Source organism: Capricornis sumatraensis, chromosome 23, assembly GCF_032405125.1.
Source record: "Capricornis sumatraensis isolate serow.1 chromosome 23, serow.2, whole genome shotgun sequence".
In the NCBI taxonomy this organism is placed as follows: domain Eukaryota; kingdom Metazoa; phylum Chordata; class Mammalia; order Artiodactyla; family Bovidae; genus Capricornis; species Capricornis sumatraensis.
Window position 1 is genome coordinate 13237229 of NC_091091.1, and position 25429 is coordinate 13262657.

General features: G+C 39.3%; 1 protein-coding gene across 1 annotated transcript in view; it reads right to left on the bottom strand.

Moving 5' to 3' along the window:
- Positions 1 to 282: 282 nt before the first annotated feature.
- The window catches only part of HTR7 (5-hydroxytryptamine receptor 7), a 98961-nt gene continuing 73814 nt past the window's right edge, over positions 283 to 25429 (bottom strand). The window contains exons 2-3 of the mRNA XM_068961731.1: positions 7694 to 8452; positions 283 to 325 (exon numbers count right to left, since the gene is read on the bottom strand). Coding sequence (XP_068817832.1) covers positions 283 to 325; positions 7694 to 8452 — 802 coding nt within the window. The remainder of the gene's footprint in view (positions 326 to 7693; positions 8453 to 25429) is intronic.

Here is a 25429-nt window from a genome sequence, read left to right on the forward strand (position 1 = left end):
ACTGTGTCCTCTCTGGAACTCAGTTCTGTGTGTGCACTTACAGCTGAGCCGATCAGGCCACTTTCACGTGCATACAGTAGCACGGATCCACAGAAAACAAGGAGAGGTCACCATCCCTCTCACGACATACTCTCAACAGTGGACATACTCTGCTGGTCATGTCTTAGCCATCCCAAGAAAGGACAGACGCCGCATTCCATTCCGAAGTCTCGGCAAATGATTGCATTCTGTTTCCACCTCTGTCTTGCCTTGTTTATTTCATCTCCATTATTCTGCTTTTGATCATGAATCATGACTTTTTTTTCTACAGTAGTCAGAGTTTTGTCTACAGAGAGAGAGAGAGAGAGAGAGAGAAAGAGGATGCAAGAAAATGATTTAGCAGAACTGTAATTGTGAGTTGTTTTGTGGTGGGTGGATTTAATTCTTACAGCATTTGATAATTTGAATTATTTGTGGTTTCTAAGGGGATATGAGCATCTAAGGGGGAAGAAAAATTGCTCTGACTCTTGTCGTATATTTCGTAACATCTACACGTTGCAGAGGCCTTAATATATTTGCAAATCAGCTCCAGATAACCCATTTAGAAGTTCACTTTTATAATATAGCCCCAAATGGCTCTATTCTCAATAATCCTTTCAAAATACTACTGCACTTGCTGTGCCTGAAAAGAATAATGATATCTACAATGGGAAGTGTCCTCCTCTTCAAACTTAGAAGGGTGCATTACAGTAAACCATCTGTGCAGAGACTCGGAAGCCCCTCCTTCCTGGCTTCCTTCCTCCCAGATTCACAGAAATGGCATGAGTCAGGAGAAGTCTTGGCCAACAGCTGAAGAAAAGTCCTTTTCTCCTTAGTGCAGAGGCAAATCCCTCTAAACGCCTCTAACTCAGTACCTTCACAGGACGTCTCAACTTACCAAACTACATCTCTGTGCTTGAGAGCTGGGTCTAAGAGGGTTTGGGGCCTCTGCCTCCCCATCCCGTTGAAAGTGCCTCCCCACGTGGCTGTCAAGACTTGAGGAGTCTCCCTGGTGACAGGATCAGTTTCTCCATAAGACACCAACTCTCAATTTGTTCCTCACCCCCACCACGGTGCCGGAGGGGAAGCACCATGCTCTGGCTCTGACCCACGGATCCAGGCGGCTGGGTAGCTAGGAAAAGGCACTGAGAAGAGGCTGTGCCCCCCTCCCCCGGGGCTCTACACTTGCTCTTGTCCCGGGGCCTCTGCCTCTCCTCCCCACAGAGGAGACTGCAGTTCCTCGGAGGCTCACAGCGGCTCATGAGCTTTACTGAATCCCTCAGGCTCCAGCACCATCTCTGAAGCTCCCCTTTCCTCACAACGTACCTGTTAGTTTCCAGATGTCCAGACATCCTGGGTCTCTTTCCTAGTCTGGATGCCCGCCTTCCTCGGGCAGGCCTCATCACTTTTATGTTGGCCTCCTACCTGTCTCCCTTCTCCTACTGTGAACTCCTATTTATCCAGTAGATCTTTTCTCACTCCAGCTCAAAAACCTTCATTTCTCTCCCCACCCATTTTGCCCACATGCCCTCCAAGTTGACCCCAATCTACCCAGCTTCCAGGTCCTACTGAAGACACAGCCAAGGGTCTTATTGTGTCTCTGTCCACTTCTAAGTCCCTCTGTCCATACTGTCCCCTCTTCTTGGAGTAGCCCCCAACCCGCCTCCACCTCTGCCATCCCTTAATCCTATTCTTTATTCAAGACCCACCCCAAAGATCATCTCCTTCATGATGATATTTCCTTCATCATGGATATTTTCCTCCTAAGACATCCCCCTGAGGATTATTTTTCTTGTAGACATGTTTATACTGCTTGATTTTATCTTGTGCTGTGTGTATTTAACTGTCTACTAAGAAAACAAACAAAAATATTAGAAAGAAGCAAGTGAGGTCAATTGCCTCCCTTTCTTACTTTAAAGAGACGCTACAAAGTTAAAATGTAGGCAAATACAAAGCAGGAAGTGAGCAAGTTATTATTAGTACTAATTGATGATTTAATAAAAATAAAGAGCTGAATTTCAGCTAGTCAATGATGAGGAAAATACTACTCAGGGGAAAGAAAATTAATGAAACAACCAACTTTTTGTTTGGCTTTGTCTTTAAGACAACATCCTACCACAGACATCCAGGGTTTCAAGAGCCGTGATGTATCTTCACAATTTTCAACAGGGCCCATTTCATCCTTTTTTTTTTTAATCACTCGTAAGTGATCCTTTGCCCATAAAGACAAGGCAGATTCACTCTGAATTCCTAAGCTTCAGTACTCACCATGGAGCAGCATTCAGGACAAGAACTCAAGAGGCCTCCGCTACAACTGCAATGGGCAGGGACTGTAAGAGTCTCTTTGCTGGGAAGAAGGGAGAAGGGAAGGCAGAGCTTCTTGAAAACAATATCATGACATTTTTTTACACGGAAGTATTTTAGAAATTGCTGTTCAATATTGTTCACAGTAATGGTGTTGAAGAACAAAAGTCATCCAAATGTGACACTTAGAAGCCATTTAGCTTTTTGGCAATTCAAAGCAAATCCATAAATAAAGTCATCAAATTTTTTAAAAAGTCCCTGCTTCTATCACATTATCACATTTGGTTTTATATTATCCGTATTTGAATACTTGTGAAAAGGTGACAAAGACTATAATTTAGGGTAGTACATTATAATTACCAGTGAAGTATTTATAGCCTTTTCCCTCTATTCACTCCCTAGCCAAGGAAGACTCCCGAGTGCCTGCCAGACTCCTGAACCTCTCATTATGCAGGTCAAAAAAATGGGGAAATATTTGGAAGTAGCAATACACAAGCTAGTAGACTGTTTATACAGGAAAGGAGGAAAACTATTATATAGGAGGCAAAAATAAAGCCAAGAAGATGGAGTTGGGGCAAAAGTAAAAGAGACTAGAATCTAAGCAGCCAGAGGAGGCGGGATGGAAAGAGGCCTGGAGAGATTGGAAGGAGCAGCCCAGAGTCTCTAGGTTGGCCAAGAAACGTGTGTGCTAGAAAGACAGGGAGGGGGAACAAAGGCTTGTAAGGTTTGCTGTGAGCTATGGACTGGATGCCAGATCATTACTCCAGAGACTCGAGCAGAGTTAGGATTGACTTGGGTTATCCAGCTGGTGTTTACTTGAATGCAGCTGTGCAGAGCATGGACCACAGCGGGGGTTCTGGTTGCTAGTCATTTACCCGCCACCACTCCCTCCACGTCTACAGCCACCCCAGCCCACTGGATCTGTGAGCTTCCAGAGGCAAGGGCTGCCACTTATTTGTCCTTCTATCACTGCCATGCCTGGTGCCATGCCTTGTACACAACAGGCTCTCAAATATTTCTGGAGAAAACAAGCCAATGAAGAGATGCCTTAAATCCAACCTCTACCTTCTAATTCATTCCACATGATACCACCAAATCAGTCTCATGGTTTTGGTGACTTCGTTTTCCGTACTTGCAGAGATTTGGTCAATGGCTTCCTTCTGCCCACAGGAGGATTTTTGAACCTTAGCATTATGGACATTTTGGGCCGGGTAACTATTTGCTGTGGGGGCTGCCTGAGTAAGACAGGATGTTTAGCAGCATCCTCAGCCTCTACCCACCAGATGCTAGGAGGTCTTCCCCTTCCCTATCTGAGACAACCAGAAACATCTTCAGACATTGTCAAATGTCCCTGGAGGGCAAATTAACCCTGGTTAAGAACCATTTTCCTACACAAAAAATCCCTAAAATTTCTGAGACTGGAATGGAATTTAATGATTTAATTTATTTGATCTTTCCATTATGATCTCTAAATCTCCCCTACAACAATGCTTCAGTCAGCCTGTCCCTTGCATAAAGTCTCACATCGACACCTCTATAGGAAATGTCCCCTTCATGAGGAATGCATCTCTAGTCTCCCGTAGTCGTAAATGCTTTGACCCTGATAGTCATATTTGAGCCCATATCCTTTAGGAAGTATTCCCTGGTCAGAGGTAAGGATATCACTGAGCTATTTTCCTTTCCTTTGAATCTTATAGCTTTTCCTGTCTCCAATTTCCTTGTGCTCTCAATACAAAAAGAGTAAATGAGCTTGCGTGTGTGTTTACATATAGTCTGTGCAATAGAAATACATGCACTATGGCAAGAAAGACACCGTATGTTTTCTGTATCCTCCTTCATGCTTGACACAGTTATAAACAAGAATTTAAAAATGAGTCATCCCACATTGGAACTGAAAAGAAAACCGCCTGCCATAGAATTTTTTCAATAGCACCTATTGCAACTAATTAGAAATCTCCTAGAGTTAATGAATACTTAGATCCATCATCCCAAATGATTTTAACATTCCATAATTCTAAATAAAAATCAATAATTAAACATTTAAACAGAAAGAGATGTAATGAGGACACAAGCATTTTCTGAGACCAGGGAAGAGCAAACTATGACTTGTAGGCCAAATCCAGATTGCCACCTGTTTTTTCAAATAAAGTTTTATTTGTATACCACCATATTCATTTGGTCATTTGTGTCTAGGACTTGTTGCTCACTACAACGACAGAAATAAGTATTTTCAGTGGAGACCGTATGGCCAGAAAAACTTAAAATATTTACCATCTGGCCCTTCACAGTGAAAGTTGGCTGATCCTTATCTTAGATTAACAGGAAAACTAATACCTAAGACTCCACACTAGCTAAAGATGCAGAGGCAAATATCTTTTGATGTTATGTTAGCTAAAATACTTCTATAAAAGTCATAGCAGTATGGAAGTTAAAAATGCATTTGAACACAGATGTCTGGAGCTCAAATTCAGCTCCCCATGTAAGACTCTGAAAAATTATTTGACCTCCCCAACAGAATGAAGATAAAGGAAACCAACCTCCCATAAGGTTTTAAGAATTTAAATCACATAATTCACATAGAGTGCTTAGAAGAATATCTGAGAGTGAATCATCAATAAATGTGGGTAACTATTATTTTAAACTGGAAAACCTATTTGTACGATGTTTGAAAAATTAACATTTTTTTAATTATGTGTGAATTATTAGCTAAAGTAATCAATAAAATTATCCCCAAGTTCTTTGACTGTGTATAAGGAAAACTAACACAGTGGTGTTTTCTAGTTCAGCACCTCAGTGGTTCTTTCCTAGTTTCTGCACTGGCTGCTTAACTGGACCCCCTGCCATCAGTCTTTTTATATTATCTGTCCTTCTCACTGCTGCCAGAGAGACTTTCTTCAAACACCTCTTTCAGCATGTTACTCCTGGGAACTGAAACCAACACACTTTCCTGCTCCTGTGCTGAACAATTCTGGAGCCAGGCAAAAGAACCCAGTACTTGTTACAGGAAATAGTTGCTTCTAAAAGATAAGACTGCACACCAACTGAACTAGCTTACTCCTCAAGACTGACAGTTTGCTCATGAAAAGTGGTTTCAAGGTCCTCACTCAGCTATACCCACCAATGCAAAGTTATCACATCATAAACTCTGCCCAGTCCTCACTTCTCTGCCCTAGCACTACCCAGCCCAAGCTCCCAAACTCTATCAACAACATTTGTTTATTTCCTCATCAGAGAAATGACCAAGACTCTGTCAAGGAGGTGTCCTCTCAAACCGCAGTAAGTCTAGTAAACTTAACTTACTCCTATTAACGGGTTTTTCTAAACATCTTAGTGAACTAATGGTTAAAATCCCCAGCTCAAAACATCCACAAGCTCATTGCTACTATAGACTGAAGTCATCTGACAGGTAGTGTTACACAATAGTTAAGAGCACATGCATTGGGCTGATTCATACCATATCTGCCACTCGGGACTATGTAATCTTAGGCCGTTACTTTATGTCCCAATCCTGTTATTCTTCTGAAAACTGGGGGTGCCAGAAGCAACTAGTTTACAGGTAGAATGATAAACACCATGATAGCATCTGGTAGGTATTCAACAATTGCTAGAAATTATTACTTGGATTATCTATTAAGTGTCAGGCACTGTACTAGATTCTACAAACAGAAATTTGGCTAAGACATGGCTCTTTCCCTGAAGGAATTTAGAACCTGGACCTGGTGGATAAACACTAGTGCTTGATTCAGTAAGAATCTTATAAACCTGGAAAGATCCTTGGCAATAAAGGTCGCTCATTGCATATATTCTGACACCAAGACTGTATTCTTTTATAATGAAATTTTATTTATTTTTTGATGCAACATGGGGAATTTCCCCAACCAGGAATCAAACTTGTGTCCCCGCCAACAGAAGTTCAGAGTCTTAACCACTGGACCATCAGGAAAGTCCTTGTATTCTTTCAAAAAAAAAAAAAACCTAATTTTTTATTATGAACAAGTTCTTATGTACAAAACACGGTAGAGAATAGAAGTAAAAATAAATACCTGTGAAGCTATTTCACAGCTCAAGAATTAGCATATCTGTAGTCTTAAAACTTTGAGTTCCTAGGACAGGAAATGATGATCTCTGGTTTCCCTTATCCATATTAGGGAGATGTTTCTGCCTCCTTCATCCTGGTGATGAGTTAGAGAACAAGCTGAGTTCCTTGAGGTTTTCAGAGTCATTTGGTGTGTATCCTAGTTGGGAGCTCTGGAGTCTATCATAACCCATGAGGGCACTTTGGGACCCTATTCCCCCGAGATAGCTGAGAGCACAGAAGTCTCCTTGGCCACCTTGATTACACATAAAAGCAGTCTAGTATATGGACAGCATCTGGAGGTAAGATTCACATGATGTGGGATCTAGACCCCGAGGTACCACTAATCACTGCATGAAAGCTCACTCGCCATGACCCAGTTATGTCTTCTGTCAAAGGAAGGGACTGGACACGATGGCTGGGAAGGTCCTTCTCAGCTACAGTGGTCCAGGGTTCTCCGGCCAATTCCAAAGAACAAGGTTCAGTGAAGAGGGACACCTCTTGTCTCACATTCAACACTGATCTCTTCTCTAACCAGCACCTTCTATTTCCTCAATCTAGCTTATTTCCCCTCACTTTTCAAGTATGAAAATGTCTCCTCTACCTCAAATTTAAAACAAAATTTTCATTGGACCTGATGACTTTGCTATGTTGTCTCCTTCACAATACCAAATTAATCCACATGTGTGTTATATTTCCTTATCACCATAGGCTCTTTGAGGTCCTTTTCCAGACTCCAACGTCCTATTATAATTGCTTCTTGAAAAGTCACTAACTGCTTCCTAGACAAACTCAACAACTCTCTTATCAGTTCCCAACTCCTAAAGCTGGGTAGCACTTTCTGAAAACTCTGTACCTATCAAGGCTTTGCTCCACCCTGGCATTTCCCCACACTAACCACTCCCTCCTGCCTCAGACGACTTCTTTTCTCTTTACTAGATGTAAGAGTAATAGCAACTAAAATGATAATGTTACAAGAATTAGAGCTATAAGAACCTAAGGTGAATGTTATTTTCAGAGAAAGGAGAAAACACATCACCTTCCTTGTCAGCCATGGCATCAGCTGCGATTCATCAGCAAATCACTCTCTTCTTCCAATCCAACTGAATACCTATCTTTGGCTTTTGGAACTCTATAGGGTGGAACACTAGAGTACAGTATTCTGGACTCAGATCTGATACACTTGGGAGAAAATAAGCTTGCTACTGGTTCTGGAAGCTTTCTGCCATGTGCTTCAGAAAGGAGGTCCATGAAAGGGTTGGGGGAATAGAAGGAAACAGTGATAAAGGACCTTACGGCACGAGCTCAGGCCTCTCCGGCCTCTCGGCGAGCTTCAGGGCCTCGTGCATGCCTGCGGCCGAGAGTTTCCGGTTGATGTTCCGGTACTGGCACTGGAGCAGGCTGCGGTAGGTGGTCCTCAGGTCCCGGTTGAAGAAGGCATATATAAAGGGGTTGATGAGAGAGTTTGCATAGCCCAGCCACAGACATGTCCTCTCCACCCACAGCGGGATGCAGCTGCAGGCGATGCCGCAGATGAAGGGCCTGGCGGTCGAGAGCAGGAAAAACGGCAGCCAGCACACGGTGAAGGCCCCGACGATGATGCCCAGGGTGGTGGCTGCTTTCTGCTCCCTCTTAAAGATGGAGATGTTTTTCCTTTCGTGTTTGAGGAGTCTCGAAAGGTTTGCACACTCCTCTACCTCCTTCTGGAGCTTCACCATGCCATGGAGGGAGATGACGCTGTCGGGCTCCTCTGGCCGGGGGAAGCCAGGGAACTTGTGCTTGGCGGCGCTCTTCCTGGCGGCTTTGTAAATCTGGTAGTACATGAAAAGCATGACGGACATGGGGATATAAAATGCCACTGCGGTGGAGTAAATCGTGTAGCCAAAGTCCTGGCTGATCAAGCACACCTTGCCGTCATTGACGTTCTGAGCCCAGCCAAAGAGCGGCGGTAAAGTGATGGAGGCGGACAGAAGCCAGACGGAGAGGATCATCTTGGCCATGCACTTCCCGTTCTGCCTCACAGGGTAAGTCAGCGGCCTCGTGATACCAAGGTACCTGGGAGAGAAGTGGGAAGAGAACACATGACTGCCATGATCACCACTGATCAACTGGGGAGCACCACTAGGCTATGAACCTAGTAGCTCCCTTCCTTACAGACCCTTCTAGGCAGGCATCTGTCTTCCCATTTCACAGAAAGGTAAACTAAGGCTCTGAGAGGCTGTGCATTTTATTCCAGGTCACATAGCCAGCCAAAGGCACTGCCAGCACTCAGCCTGAGCCCTCTGCCTGTAATGCTGGGCCATGCTCTTTTCATACCTTGCAGCCTCTCACAGTCTGTGTGGTCAAGGAACCAAAGACTCAACATCTGCCTTCACCCCATGACTGCTGCCCCTGAAATCAGTCAGGAACAAAATGTCAAGCCTGGTGGGATGTTGTGATACACCCTCACGGGCTAGCCAAGGTCTACCACACTCAGAGATTATTCACCCACTGATCTCCGCCGTCTGAATTCAGGCCAGTTCTGAATTCATTTTCACTTCCCCTTTGCACTGAAATGAAAGCAATTCTCTAAGATCACAGACATCTGTGAGATATTTAGGAAGTCCTAGGGTTTTGGAATGGAAAGTAGCAAGTGATCATTTTTTTTTTTTTATCCCCAGAAAATTCTCACACAAGAGTAATGTCCTAGAAGCAATCATTAGAAAATAAAAACAGCCTGCCTTGTCTTTCCAATTCTAAGGAGGATCACAAGGAAAAGCATAATTCTGAAAAATATTAGACAAACCCAACATATCCTCTGTGCTTAGTTCTATACAGAGAATAAATATTTCTCTGTGTCTGTTATCAAGGATTTATAATGCAAGAGAGACTCAGCAAACAGTGAAAACATAGTCAGCAAGATGTTCTGCCAAATGCTTGGTAGTTTTCAGCTTTCCAAATCTGTTTTCTTCTCTATATTTAATGGTCTTAGCTTCTATTTGAGAAGGGATTCAAAGAGCACTTGAGAAGCCAAGATAGGTAAAACCTGGCCATTCTGTCGGTTTTTTCATTTATATATATATATATGACATATTCTTGAAACATCAAAAGGAAAGGTACAGAGAATGACCAACTTACCAACATGTTATTTTCTGAAAGTCTGTCACTTGACGGGTTGGAGTTTAATACATAATTATTTTTGTGCTAGAAATACCCTCACACGTTATGCTTGAATTATCTCACAAAAGTCACTTTCATAATGACAATTAGCATCAATGCAATACTTACAGTAAGGCAAAAATTGACCTATAGAAAAAAAAAAAAGCAGCAGCAGCCAGATTTGCTTATTCAGTGATAAGATTCATTCATTCCTTTAACAAATATCAACAGAGTTCCTTCTATAAGCCAGGTGCCATTTTAAATGCTGGAAATATGAAACTAATGAAAGAGACACAAACCTTGAAGGCAGGCACATGGGGAAATCCTGCCGGGGTGAACAGGACAACTGAGCTTGTGGTTATATTAAAGTGACCCCTGACCCCTCCTCCCAAGCATGCAGGTGTCAGCGGTACCAGTTCTTCATCCTCACTTCTGCCTTCCTTTGTCCACAATAAAGCTGGCCCACAAGCACAATCTCTAGGGTTTTCAGCTGTAACCAGGATTATATTTTGGCTCCCAGATAGAATGAAGGATGAGAAGGAAGGGGGTTTTCCTGAGAACTCAAGAGTAAGAGCTGAAAAGGGACGGAAAAGAGAAAGGAGGAAGATCAAGAGAAGGTTAGTGTGAAGTAGCTTTAGTCTGGAGAAGGCACTGGCATCCCACTCCAGTACTCTTGCCTGGAAAATCCCATGGACGGAGGAGCCTGGTGGGCTGCAGTCCATGGGGTCACTACGAGTCGGACACAACTGAGCAACTTCACTTTCACTTTTTAGTTTCATGCATTGGAGAAGGAAATGGCAACCCACTCCAGTGTTCTTGCCTGGAGAATCCCAGGGACGGGGGAGCCTGGTGGGCTGCCGTCTATGGGGTCACACAGAGTCGGACATGACTGAAGCGACTTAGCAGCAGCAGCAGCTTTGAACTTATGTGGAAATGTCTGAAATTATCTGAGTTTTAAGCTATGGGGAAAAAAATTATTAAAGAAAAAAAAAAGGGAAAAGGTACATAAGGAAACCCCTGAAGAAAGATGTTAGAATGGACGGGAAGCTTACAATCAAGCTCATCTGTGCCCTAAGGCTGAATGCAGAGGTTTCACTGAAAAAAAAAAAACACCTCTCTCTGTCTTTGCTTTGGTTCAGGGGCTCTCTCCAAGTTTTTCCCACTAAAACTCTTTTGCAGACCTCTCTTTTTGGACCTAGTTTTTGCCCTCTACCAACTCCTGTGGATGGAGCCTGGGCTCTTTCCAAGCTTCCCTAGGCAGCCTTTGCTAGGACTTGGACTTTGATCACCTCCCTTTGACTGTAGCCACAGGCATAAAATGCTTTTTCCCAAGCCTGGAACTGGCTTCCAGGATTATTGTATCAACCCAGGCTGCAGGTCGAAAGAGAGATTAGTTCATATAGGTTCTTAGGTGGCCACCAGATGGCACTGTCAGACCATCTTACTGGAGGTTGGGATGGTGGGTAGTTAGAGCAGTTAAGTGCTGGAAGGAGGAAGGAGGATTACTCATGACAAGATGAGAAAGTATACTGTATTTGTGGGGTCATATAAAAAATTAGCAAGCCTGGAACTCACAACCTGGTGAACTCTAATTCTTGAGGAAGTCAGTTCAGTTTTCCCTTCCATCCTTCACATTTTCAGTACTTAAAAAGGAACTTATACCTTAAGGCTTAATTAAATCTAGCTTCTCTCTTACTCACGTTAAGTAATATCAAATCCACAAAGATTAATCCTGAGAGGTTAATTAATTATCAAAGGACATCTCAGAATATTAAATAATCTCATAATAACAGCATACTTACTCATTCTAATATATTTAGTCTGACTTATATTACATTTCAGTGATGAGGACTCAGTCCTTCCTGGATATACAAATTATATTCCATAAACTTGCCTATTTTAGGCTCTATTCTATAATCACCTCAAGTAATGTTCTACAATAGGGGGATTACATTTTCTTCTTTCGTCTCCTGGGTACCATAGAAGACTTCTGAAAGCTAAAATCAACCAAAAGATGATTAGGAAAAAAATATGAGTGCTCATCAAAGTGTCTGGAAATAAAATAAATAAACAAAAGCCAATAGCTTTCTAAAAAAGGATTAACAATCAGAAAATTTCATGGAAGAAAATAATTTCATTAACAACAATCAAAAAATTAAAATGTCCAGAAAAATCAAGGCCCATATTAAAGAAAACATGAAATGCTACTGAGAGACCTAAGAGAATGCCTGAATCCATGAGAAAAAAAAAAGATAAAAAAATCCGGTACTATAAAAGTGCCACCGTCCCTTCAATTAATGTGAAAATAGCATACAAGTCTAGTTGAAAACCCTAGCAAATCTTTCATTAGCTTGACCAAATGATTCAAGTTCATCAAGTAAATATACAAAAGTAGACAAAATCCAGAAACAATGAAAAATGAAGGGATATTTATAAAAAAAATAGCATAAATCCACAGACATAAAAACTGAATAATAACTATTCAGAAATAAATCAATCAATAGAACAAGATAGAGCCCCAGAAGCATATTCAAAAGTATAAGAGAATTTAATATCAGAAAATAAGTCATTTTAAATCAGAGTATAAGATTAGATAGTCATGAAGTCTGACAACTGGCTAGCAATTGAGGTAAAAAATAAATCTGAATTATCTTTCTTCTTATTCAAAAATAAATCCCATTGGATTAAAGATTATCATGTAAAAAAATTAAACCCTAAGACTGCTGCAAGGAAATACAGATATTTCTGCAAATCCTGCCAGAGGTCATTATTAACCTTTGGATACAAAAGCTTGATATTATAAAATGATATTTAAGCTTGAAACTATTGATAAACTTTTGACAAAAATTTTACACAAAAATACAAATAAATAAGAAACATTTTATTTATTCAAAAATCACTATGCACAGAATTAAATGTCAAATGACAAACTTGCGGTCCAAAGAACAATATATCAATATTCACAGATCTCTTACAGGTCGGTAAGAAAAATACAACCATCTTGATAAAAATAGTGAAGCAATAAAACAAAAAAGAATATTCTATAAGCACTTGGAAATATGTATAACTTCATTAATAATTAAAGATACACAAATTTTAAAATAATGTTAGAATTTGGAATCATTTGTCAATTTTTAAGAAAGACAAAACCCAATATTGGGAAAATGTAAAAAACAAGTGCACTATCTTTTTGCCAGTGGGAGTTTCAACTGAGATAAAAGGTTGGGAGGGCAGTGTGGTAATTAATATACATCAGCATTTGTCTTTTAGCTCAGCAATCAAGACTTCTGGGAATCTGACTTACAAATATAATTGTACAGATGCAAAATGATTACTGTGCAAGGATATTAACTAAACATATAAGAAAGAGAGGAGAAAAAAGATGCAATCTAAATATCTATCAATAGATACAGACACACAAAATGTGTATGTATATATATCATGTTACCATTAAAAATTATGAGGTACATATCTATTTATTAAATATTTACAAACCCAACCAGAAGTGGTTAGAAAATGATGACTAGCCCTAAAAGACAAGTAATAGAATACCATATGTTGTATTAACCTGTTTACATAAAACTAGCTGTTTTCATGAGTGGGTGTGCATGTGTATATACTGAGATGTCTAGAAAAATATCTACCAAGATAGTAGCAAGAATTTTAACTGAGTTTTGGAGGTTTAAAATTTTTTTCTCTTTGTTTTTTATGCCTAAGCTTTAACTTTATATAATTTTTTAAGTCATTTTAATTCTAAGAACAAAATAAAAGATTTAAGAGGATTCTATGATTCCTAAGTCACATAAGTGATTTTGGCAACAGAGATAATCTGGTTTAAAAGTCTGACAATTAAATCTTAGACAGTTTTGTTTGATTAGCTTTTCAAAAGTGTTTTATTACATTCATAAGTTCACACAAAGAACACAGAACTTACTGGCATTTAAAATCCTATAATTACTATATAAAGTAATTCTGGTATTCAGGAAAGTGTTTGTCCAAATTATAAATTGATCCCAAAAATCTTGTATAAGACAAATTTTACCATTGGTGGGGGAGCAGCCTAGATTGATTTTAAATATTCCCTTATATGCGTGGCTAACATTTGTCAAACTAACATTTTATGTTCACTGTTAATTAGAAAGCAGGTGCTTATAAAGCCTTCAGAATTTTATTTTTAAATGCATACAAATGTGAAAGTACAGTAAATCTTAAAGACAAAGGCAGCAAAGTATTATATAATTGAGAAATGTATGCAATTCACATTAGGGGTTCCATTAAAATGGGGTTTAGAGAAAAAGAGGATTAGAGAATTATTATATACATGGAGAGGGATTAGAATGCAAATTAACTCTGCTGCCTGTCTTCCATTCAAACTGTATAGAAATTATAGATAATGGCTCTTTAATTAAATGGCTTCTCCTGAGTTTTGTTAATATAGAATAATCATTTATGGGGTAAGGAAACTGGGTAGAATTACTCTGAAGTACACTGGTTTTTTGTTTTTTGTTTTTTTGAATATTAGGCTTTAAAAAGGTCCGTACATTTAGAAGACCTCTTCTGTGAGACTTCCTACCTTACCGTAAGTGAAATTCATGGCAATCTCCAGCCTACATCAATGGTTCCCTGAATTATCAGATTATCAGAATCACCAAGAAGCTGTTGAAACACAGACTCCCAGGCCACCACCCAAAGACTTCCTTTCAAGGTCTGGAGACCCTGGGCACTTTATTTGGGACTGATGTTTCTTGTTCTTTATCCCATGTACTTTTAGAGTCATTGTCCCTCATTCAGTCACAAAGACTTTACACTTATGGCATGAAGGGCTTTTTTGTTACTTTATATCTCATCTTAATGGTATGCTTCCCCTCAGGTCTAACAAAATCATCATGAATCACATTTCCAGTATCTCAGCCATTAGTTCTTTCAGAACTGTGCTAAATGAAAATAAGATAAGAACGGTTTTTATGTCGTAATAAAGTTGTAGATTTTTTTAATGTATAATACACAGCAGAGTTCTGTAAAATCTTTCTGACATGATTAAAAATAAATATTTTTTTACAATAAGAAATACATTTTCTGCCATCAGTACAAATATATATACTGAGTTGGCCAAAAAGTTCATTTGAATTTTTTTCTTAACATTTACGAAAAAACATTAAAGAACTTTTGGGCCAACCCAATATTTATTTATGCAAATTTAAAACACACACACATGTATGTACATGTATGAAGGTATGTAGATACAGATGCATATATTTATATATATGAAATTCAAACAAAAATCTGACTATACCATACTTACCATTATACCTTGCAAATCAATCTCTTCTACTGTATGCTATCCAATTTCAGATATTTTATATCCGGTCTTCAGTTCAGTTCAGTTCAGTCGCTCAGTTGTGTCCGGCTCTTGGCAACCCCATGAATCACAGAACGCCAGGCCTCCCTGTCCATCACCAACTCCCGGAGTTCACTCAGACTCACGTCCATCAAGTCAGTGATGCCATCCAGCCATCTCATCCTTGGTCGTCCCCTTCTCCTCCTGCCCCCAATCCCTCCAAGTATCAGAGTCTTTTCCAGTGAGTCAACTCTTTGCATGAGGTGGCCAAAGTACTGCAGTTTCAGCTTCAGCATCAATCCTTCGAAAGAAATCCCAGGGCTGATCTCCTTCAGAATGGACTGGTTGGATCTCCTTGCAGTCCAAGGGACCCTCAAGAGTCTTCTCCAACACCACAGTTCAAACGCATCAATTCTTCGGTGCCCAGCTTTCTTCACAGTCCAACTCTCACATCCATACATGACCACTGGAAAAACCATAGCCTTGACTAGACAGACCTTTGTTGGCAAAGTAATATCTCTGCTTTTGAATATGCAACGTAGGTTGGTCATGACTTTCCTTCCAAGGAGTAAGTGTCTTTTAATTTCATGGCTGCAGTCACCATCTGCAGTGATTTTGGAACCCAAGAAAATAAAGTCTGACACTGTTTCCACTGTTTGCCCATCTACTTCCCATGAAGTCATGGGACCAGATGCCATGATCTTCATTTTCTGAATGTTGAACTTTAAGCCAGCTTTTTCACTCTCCACTTTCACTTTCATCAAGAGGCTTTTTAGTTCCTCTTTACTTTCTGCCATAAGGGTGGTGTCATCTGCATATCTGAGGTGATTGATATTTCTCCCGGCAATCTTGATTCCAGCTTGTGCTTCCCTCAGCCCAGCATTTCTCATGATGTACTCTGCATATAAGTTACATAAGCGGGCTGACAGTATGCGTACTCCTTGACGTACTCCTTTTCCTATTTGGAACCAGTCTATTGTTCCATGTCCAATTCTAACTGTTGCTTCCTGACCTGCATATAGGTTTCTCAAGAGGCAGGTGAGGTGCTCTGGTATGCCCATCTCTTTCAGAAATTTCCACAGTTTCTTGTGATCCACACAGTCAAAGCCTTTGGCATAGTCAATAAAGCAGAAATAGATGTTTTTCTGGAACTCTCTTGCTTTGTCCATGATCCAGTGGATGTTGGCAATTTGATCTCTGGTTCCTCTGCCTTTTCTAAAACCAGCTTGAACATCTGGAAGTTCATGGTTCACGTATTGCTGAAGCCTGGCTTGGAGAATTTCGAGCATTACTTTACTAGCATGTGAGATGAGTGCAATTGTGCAGTAGTTTGAGCATTCTTTGGCATTGCCTTTCTTTGGGATTGGAATGAAAACTGACCTTTTCCAGTCCTGTGGCCACTGCTGAGTTTTCCAAATTTGCTGGCATATTGAATGTAGCACTTTCACAGCATCATCTTTCAGGATTTGAAATAGCTCCACTGGAATTCCATCACCTCCACTAGCTTTGTTCGTAGTGATGCTTCCTAAGGCCCACTTGACTTCACATTCCAGGATGTCTGGCTCTAGGTGAGTGATCACACCATCGTGATTATCTGGGTCGTGAAGATCTTTTTTGTATAGTTCTTCCGTGTATTCCTGCCACTTCTTCCTAATATCTTCTGCTTCTGTTAGGTCCATATCATTTCTGTCCTTTATTGTGCCCATCTTTGCATGAAATGTTCCCTTGGTATCTCTAATTTTCTTGAAGAGATCTCTAGTCTTTCCCATTCTGTTGTTTTCCTCTTTTTATTTGCATTGATCACTGAGGAAGGCTTTCTTATCTCTTCTTGCTATTCTTTGGAACTCTGCATTCAGATGCTTATATCTTTCCTTTTCTCCTTTGCTTTTCGCCTCTCTTCTTTTCACAGCTATTTGTAAGGCCTCCCCAGACAGCCATTTTGCTTTTTGCATTTCTTTTCCATGGGGATGGTCTTGATCCCTGTCTCCTGTACAATGTCATGAACCTCCATCCATAGTTCATCAGGCACTCTATCTATCAGATCTAGGCCCTTAAATCTATTTCTCACTTCCACTGTATAATCATAAGGGACTTGATTTAGGTTATACCTGAAGGATCTAGTGGTTTTCCCTACTTTCTTCAATTTCAGTCTGAATTTGGCAATAAGGAGTTCATGATCTGAGCCACAGTCAGCTCCTGGTCTTGTTTTTGTTGACTGTATAGAGCTTCTCCATCTTTGGCTGCAAAGAATATAATCAGTCTGATTTCGGTGTTGACCATCTGGTGATGCCCATGTGTAGAGCCTTCTCTTGTGATGTTTGAAGAGGGTGTTTGCTATGACCAGTGCATTTTCTTGGCAAAACTCTATTAGTTTTACCCTGCTTCATTCCATATTCCAAGGCCAAATTTGCCTGTTACTCCAGGTGTTTCTTGACTTCTTACGTTTGCATTCCAGTCCCCTATAATGAAAAGGATATCTTTTGGGGGTGTTAGTTCTAAAAGGTCTTGTAGGTTGTCATAGAACCGTTCACCTTCTTCAGCATTACTGGTTGGGGCATAGACTTGGATTACTGTGATACTGAATCTGGTCTTAACGTACTAAATTGATTTCATGACCCAATAATGAAGCATGTCCCAAAGTTTGAAAATTGTGTGTTAGTTGCTCAGTCGTGTCTGACTCTTTTGCAACTCCATGAACCATAGCCTGCTGGGCTCCTCTGTCCATGGAATTCTCCAGTCAAGAATACAGGAGTGGATTGCCATTCCCTTTCGAGAAGTTTGAAAATTACTGACCTCCAATAACCATATGGAAAGGTGTTAAATATTATGAGTCATGAGGGAAATGCAAAGTAAAAACACACTGATCTACACCAGCATGTATCAGAACAGTTAAAATTAAAAATGATGATGATGACAATAAGAATAATACATTATGATGCCAAGTGTTTTGTGAAGATATAGTACAGCTCTAATTGTCATGCATTGCTGGTGGGAATGTAAATAGATGTAGTTACTTCGGGAAACCATTTCTTAACATCTTCTAAAGCTGAAATAAATATATATATATACATTTCTTTCTCTATGACCCAGCAATTCTTCTAAATATACAATGAACATGCATCAAAATACACATATAAGAATGTTCAAAGCAGTAGTAATGGTAATAAACCCAAATAAAACCAACCCACTCTACATGAATAAAGTAAGTACAGTTCTACAACAGTAGAAAGGGTACATAAACTGTGGTACATTTACACAGTGAATTTTATAAAACAACAAGAATGAACCAACTATTGTATCAACATGGATGATTCTCACAAACATGTTTGGGGGCAACTAAGCCCATGTGCCATAACTACTGAGCCAGACAGCCCTAGAGCCCATGGTCCCAACAAGAGAAGCCACTGCAATGAGAAGCCCGTGCACCACAGCTAGAGAGCAGCCCCCACTCACCACACTAGAGAAAGTCCATGGAGCACTGAAGAGCATGTGCACTGCCAAGGAAACTCAGCACAGCCAAACCAGATAAACATTTTAAAAATATACAGATGTATTTACTGTAATTAGAGGTTAATTACTTTATAATTTCATATTGGTTTTGCCGTACATCAACATGAATCCACCACACGTATACACGTGTTCCCCATCCTGAAACCCCCTCCCTCCTCCCTCCCCGTACCATCCCTCTGGGTCATCTCAGTGCACCAGCCCCAAGCATCCAGTATCATGCATCGAACCTGGACTGCCTATTCATTTCATATATGATATTATACATGTTTCAATGCCATTCTCCCAAATAATCCCACCCTCGCCTTCTCCCACAGAGTCCAAAAGACTGTTCTGTACATCTGTGTCTCTTTTGTTGTCTCGCATACAGGGTTATTGTTACCATCTTTCTAAATTCCATATATATGCGTTAGTATACTGTATTGGTGGTTTTTTTTCTGGCTTACTTCACTCTGTATGATAGGCTCCAGTTTCATCCACCTCATTAGAACTGATTCAAATGTATTCTTTTTAATGGCTGAGTAGTACCCCATTGTGTATATGTACCACAGCTTTCTTATCCATTCATCTGCTGATGGACATCTAGGTTGCTTCCATGTCCTGGCTATTATAAACAGTGCTGTGATGAACATTGGTGTACACGTGTCTCTTTCAGTTCTGGTTTCCTTGGTGTGTATGCCCAGCAGTGGGATTGCTGGGTCATAAGGCAGTTCTATTTGCATTTTTTTAAGGAATCTCCACACTGTTTTCCATAGTAGCTGTACTAGTTTGTATTCCCATCAACAGTGTAAGAGGGTTCCCTTTTCTCCACACCCTCTCCAGCATTTATTGCTTGTAGACTTGTGGATTAGAGCCATTCTGACTGGCGTGAAATGTTACCTCATTGTGGTTTTGATTTGCATTTCTCTGATAATGAGTTATGTTGAGCATCTTTTCATGTGTTTGTTAGCCATCTGTATGTCTTCTTTGGAGAAATGTCTATAGAAAACTATAAAACACTGGTGAAAGAAATCAAAGAGGACACTAATAGATGGAGAAATATATCATGTTCATGGATTGGAAGAATCAATATAGTGAAAATGAGTATACTACCCAAAGCAATTTATAGATTCAATGGAATCCCTATCAAGCTACCAACGGTATTTTTCACAGAGCTAGAACAAATAATTTCACAATTTGTATGGAAATACAAAAAACCTCGAATAGCCAAAGCAATCTTGAGAAAGAAGAATGGAACTGAAGGAATCAACCTGCCTGACTTCAGGCTCTACTACAAAGCCACAGTCATCAAGACAGTATGGTACTGGCACAAAGACAGAAATATAGATCAATGGAACAAAATAGACAGCCCAGAGATAAATCCACCCACCTATGGCCACCTTATCTTTGACAAAGGAGGCAAGAATATACAATGGATTACAGACAATCTCTTTAATAAGTGGTGCTGGGAAAACTGGTCAACCACTTGTAAAAGAATGAAACTAGAACACTTTCTAACACCATACACAAAAATAAACTCAAAATGGATTAAAGATCTAAACGTAAGACCAGAAAATATAAAACTCCTAAAGGAGAACATAGGCAAAACACTCTCTGACATACATCACAGCAGTATCCTCTATGACCCACCTCCTAGAATATTGGAAATAAAACTAAAAATAAACAAATGGGACCTAATTAAACTTAAAAGCTTCTGCAAAACAAAGGAAACTATAAGCAAGGTGAAAAGACAGCCTTCAGAATGGGAGAAAATAATAGCAAATGAAGCAACTGACAAACAACTAATCTCAAAAATATACAAGCAACTCCTGCAGCTCAATTCCAGAAAAATAAACGACCCAATCAAAAAATGGGCCAAGGAACTAAATAGACATTTCTCCAAAGTAAACATTTAAACAAAATACTAGCAAACTGGATCCAACACAACAATACATTAAAAGGATCATATACCATGATCAAGTGGGATAAAACTATCTTTAAAATGGGGTTCTACTATACTTTTAAACCATTTTCATTAGCGTGTCCAAGCTGTAATTATAGTTAAAACCAGTAAACAATCTAAATCCCCTATTCTGACCTTAGCACTGAAGAAAAAATGTGAGCGGAAAAGCAGGGACAAAAAAGTGACAAAATTCAACAATATTTAGAAACCACAACAAAAGCTTTTTCTTCTTTGAAAAGTAAATAATAAAACAAGATACAAGTTTCCCTTTAAGGAGAGAATCAGACAATTAAAGCAAATCACTTAGAAGCACTTTTAAAATATTCAAATATTGTTGCTACGTAATTACTTACCACAATTCAGTAACTTAACACCAATTCTGCAGTTCTCACAGTTCTATAGGTCAGAAGTCTGGACACAGTTCAACTGGGTTGTCTACTCATGGTTTCATCAGGCTGAAGTCAAGATGTTGGCTGGGGCTGAGGTGTCACATGAAGCTCAGCGTACTCTTTCAAACACATGTGGTTGTTGGCAGAATTCATTTCCCAGTAGCTGTAAAACTCACAGAGGTTGCCACCTTCAAGCATACCAGGAGAGCACTGGCTGCAGGTCTCAACCTGTTTGATCTTTAGGCCCACTTTGAAAAGGGCTCACCTGATCAGATCAGGCTGACTGAAATTCAAGGGGAAGGAATATACAGGGTGTGCACACTGGGAGCCATCTTAGAACTCTGCCTACACAGATACTTGGTCATAACAGAAGCTAAATATACAGAAAATGTCCAACCATTTTCTGTGGGACACAAAACTCTGCAGGAATTCAACAAAGACCTATTTCCTACCTACTCAAGTTGAGACAAGCCTTCCAGTGAGACGAATGTTGTCTGTACTCTATCATAAGGCAGTGGTTTTCTACTGAATTTTTCTGTCATTCAGTGCAAAAATATAAGTTATCTTATTGTCAACTCATTTATTTAGCCACCTGTTATGTAAAACTCTATGTCATCTATTAAAAACTATCAGAGAATCCTTGCATCCCTGGGATAAAGCCCACTTGGTCATGGTGTATGATCTTTTTAATATGTTGTTGGATTCTGATTGCTAGAATTTTGTTGAGGATTTTTGCATCTATGTTCATCAGTGATATTGGCCTGTAGTTTTCTTTTTTTGTGACATCTTTGTCAGGTTTTGGTATTAGGGTGATGGTGGCCTCATAGAATGAGTTTGGAAGTTTACCTTCCTCTGCAATTTTCTGGAAGAGTTTGAGTAGGATAGGTGTTAGCTCTTCTCGAAATTTTGGTAGAATTCAGCTGTGAAGCCGTCTGGACCTGGGCTTTTGTTTGCTGGAAGATTTCTGATTACAGTTTCAATTTCCGTGCTGGTGATGGGTCTGTTAAGATTTTCTATTTCTTCCTGGTTCAGTTTTGGAAAATTGTACTTTTCTAAGAATTTGTCCATTTCTTCCACATTGTCCATTTTATTGGCATACAACTGCTGATAGTAGTCTCTTATGATCTTTTGTATTTCTGTGTCGTCTGTTGTGATCTCTCCATTTTCATTTCTAATTTTATTGATTTGATTTTTCTCTCTTTGCTTCTTGATGAGTCTGGCTAGTGGTTTGTCAATTTTATTTATCCTTTCAAAGAACCAGCTTTTGGCCTTGTTGATTTTTGCTATGGTCTCTTTTGTTTCTTTAGCATTTATTTCTGCCCTAATTTTTAAGATTTCTTTCCTTCTACTAACTCTGGGGTTCTCCAATTCTTCCTTTTCTAGTTGCTTTAGTTGTAGAGTTAGGTTATTTATTTGACTTTTTTCTTGTTTCTTGAGGTATGCCTGTATTGCTATGAACTTTCCTCTTAGCACTGCTTTTATAGTGTCCCACAGGTTTTGGGTTGTTGTGTTTTCATTTTCATTAGTTTCTATGCATATTTTGATTTCTTTTTTGATTTCTTCTGTGATTTGTTGGTTATTCAGAAGTGTGTTGTTCAACCTCCATATGTTGGAATTTTTAGTAGTTTTTCTCCTGTAATTGAGATCTAATCTTAATGCATTATGGTCAGAAAAGATGCTTGGAATGATTTCGATTTTTTTGAATTTATCAAGTTTAGATTTATGGCCCAGGATGTGATCTATCCTGGAGAAGGTTCCATGAGCACTTGAAAAAAAGGTGAAATTCATTGTTTTGGGGTGAAATGTCCTACAAATATCAATTAGGTCTAATTGATCTAATGTATCATTTAAAGTTTGCGTTTCTTTGTTAATTTTCTGTTTAGTTGATCTGTCCATAGGTGTGAGTGGGGTATTAAAGTCTCCCACTATTATTGTGTTAGTGTTGATTTCCCCTTTCATACTTGTTAGCATTTGTCTTACATATTGCGGTGCTCCTATATTGGGAATATCCGCAAATCAATCAATGTAATTCACCACTTTAACAAATTGAAAAATAAAAACCATATGATTATCTCAATAGATGCAGAGAAGGCCTTTGACAAAATTCAACATCCATTTATGATAAAAACTCTCCAGAAAGCAGGAATAGAAGGAACATACCTCAACATAATAAAAGCTATATATGACAAACCCACAGCAAACATTATCCTTAATGGTGAAAAATTGAAAGCATTTCCCCTAAAGTCAGGAACAAGACAAGGGTGTCCACTTTCACCGCTACTATTCAACATAGTTCTGGAAGTTTTGGCCACAGCAATCAGAGCAGAAAAAGAAATAAAAGGAATCCAAATTGGAAAAGAAGAAGTAAAACTCTCACTGTTTGCAGATGACATGATCCTCTACATGGAAAACCCTAAAGACTCCACCAGAAAATTACTAGAGCTCATCAATGAATATAGTAAAGTTGCAGGATATAAAATCAACACACAGAAATCCCTTGCATTCCTATACACTAATAATGAGAAAGTAGAAAAAGAAATTAAGGAAACAATTCCATTCACCATTGCAACAAAAAGAATAAAATACTTAGGAATATATCTACCCAAAGAAACTAAAGACCTATATATAGAAAACTATAAAACACTGATGAAAGAAATCAAAGAGGACACTAATAGATGGAGAAATATACCATGTTCATGGATTGGAAGAATCAATATAGTGAAAATGAGTATACTACCCAAAGCAATTTACAAATTCAACGCAATCCCTATCAAGCTACCAGCCATATTTTTCACAGAACTAGAACAAATAATTTCAAGATTTGTATGGAAATACAAAAAACCTCGAATAGCCAAAGCAATCTTGAGAAAGAAGAATGGAACTGGAGGAATCAACTTGCCTGACTTCAGGCTCTACTACAAAGCCACAGTCATCAAAACAGTATGGTACTGGCACAAAGACAGACATATAGATCAATGGAACAAAATAGAAAGCCCAGAGATAAATCCACACACATATGGACACCTTATCTTTGACAAAGGAGGCAAGAATATACAATGGAGTAAAGACAATCTCTTTAACAAGTGGTGCTGGGAAAACTGGTCAACCACTTGTAAAAGAATGAAACTAGATCACTTTCTAACACCGCACACAAAAATAAACTCAAAATGGATTAAAGATCTAAATGTAAGACCAGAAACTATAAAACTCCTAGAGGAGAATATAGGCAAAACACTCTCAGACATAAATCACAGCAGGATCCTCTATGATCCACCTCCCAGAATTCTGGAAATAAAAGCAAAAATAAACAAATGGGATCTAATTAAAATTAAAAGCTTCTGCACAACAAAGGAAACTATAAGCAAGGTGAAAAGACAGCCTTCTGAATGGGAGAAAATAATAGCAAATGAAGCAACTGACAAACAACTCATCTCAAAAATATACAAGCAACTTATGCAGCTCAATTCCAGAAAAATAAACGACCCAATCAAAAAATGGGCCAAAGAACTAAATAGACATTTCTCCAAAGAAGACATACGGATGGCTAACAAACACATGAAAAGATGCTCAACATCACTCATTATCAGAGAAATGCAAATCAAGACCACAATGAGGTACCACTTCACACCAGTCAGAATGGCTGCGATCCAAAAATCTGCAAGCAACAAATGCTGGAGAGGGTGTGGAGAAAAGGGAACCCTCCTACACTGTTGGTGGGAATGCAAACTAGTACAGCCACTATGGAGAACAGTGTGGAGATTCCTTAAAAAATTGCAAATAGAACTACCTTATGACCCAGCAATCCCACTGCTGGGTATACACACCGAGGAAACCAGAATTGAAAGAGACACATGTACCCCAATGTTCATCGCAGCACTGTTTATAATAGCCAGGACATGGAAACAACCTAGATGTCCATCAGCAGATGAATGGATAAGGAAGCTTTGGTACATATACACGATGGAGTATTACTCAGCCGTTAAAAAGAATTCACTTGAATCAGTTCTGATGAGATGGATGAAACTGGAGCCGATTATACAGAGTGAAGTAAGCCAGAAAGAAAAACACCAATACAGTATACTAACACATATATATGGAATTTAGAAAGATGGCAATGACGACCCTGTATGCAAGACAGGAAAAAAGACACAGCTGTGTATAACGGACTTTTGGACTCAGAGAGAGAGGGAGAGGGCGGGATGATTTGGGAGAATGGCATTCTATCATGTATACTATCATGTAAGAATTGAATCGCCAGTCTATGTCTGACGCAGGATACAGCATGATTGGGGCTGGTGCATGGGGATCACCCACAGAGATGTTATGGGGAGGGAGGTGGGAGGGGGTTTCATGTTTGGGTACACATGTAAGAATTAAAGATTTTAAAATTTAATAAAAAAAAAATTATAAAAAAAAAAAATAATAAAAATAAAATAAAATAAAATATATGTGAAAGTAAAAAAAAAAAAAATAAAAAAAAAAATAAAAACTATCAGAGGAGATTTTTAAACAATTACAGAAAGTCATGAAAATGAACAATACAGGAGACCAATAGTGATCCCTACATTATGCCTACTGCTAATCACTGCAGTTGTATCTGAACTTTATTATATAATCAGTTCAGTTAAGTTGCTCAGTTGTATCCGAAACTTTGCGACCCCATGAATCGCAGCTCGCTAGGCCTCCCTGTCTATCACCAACTCCTGGAGTTTACTCAA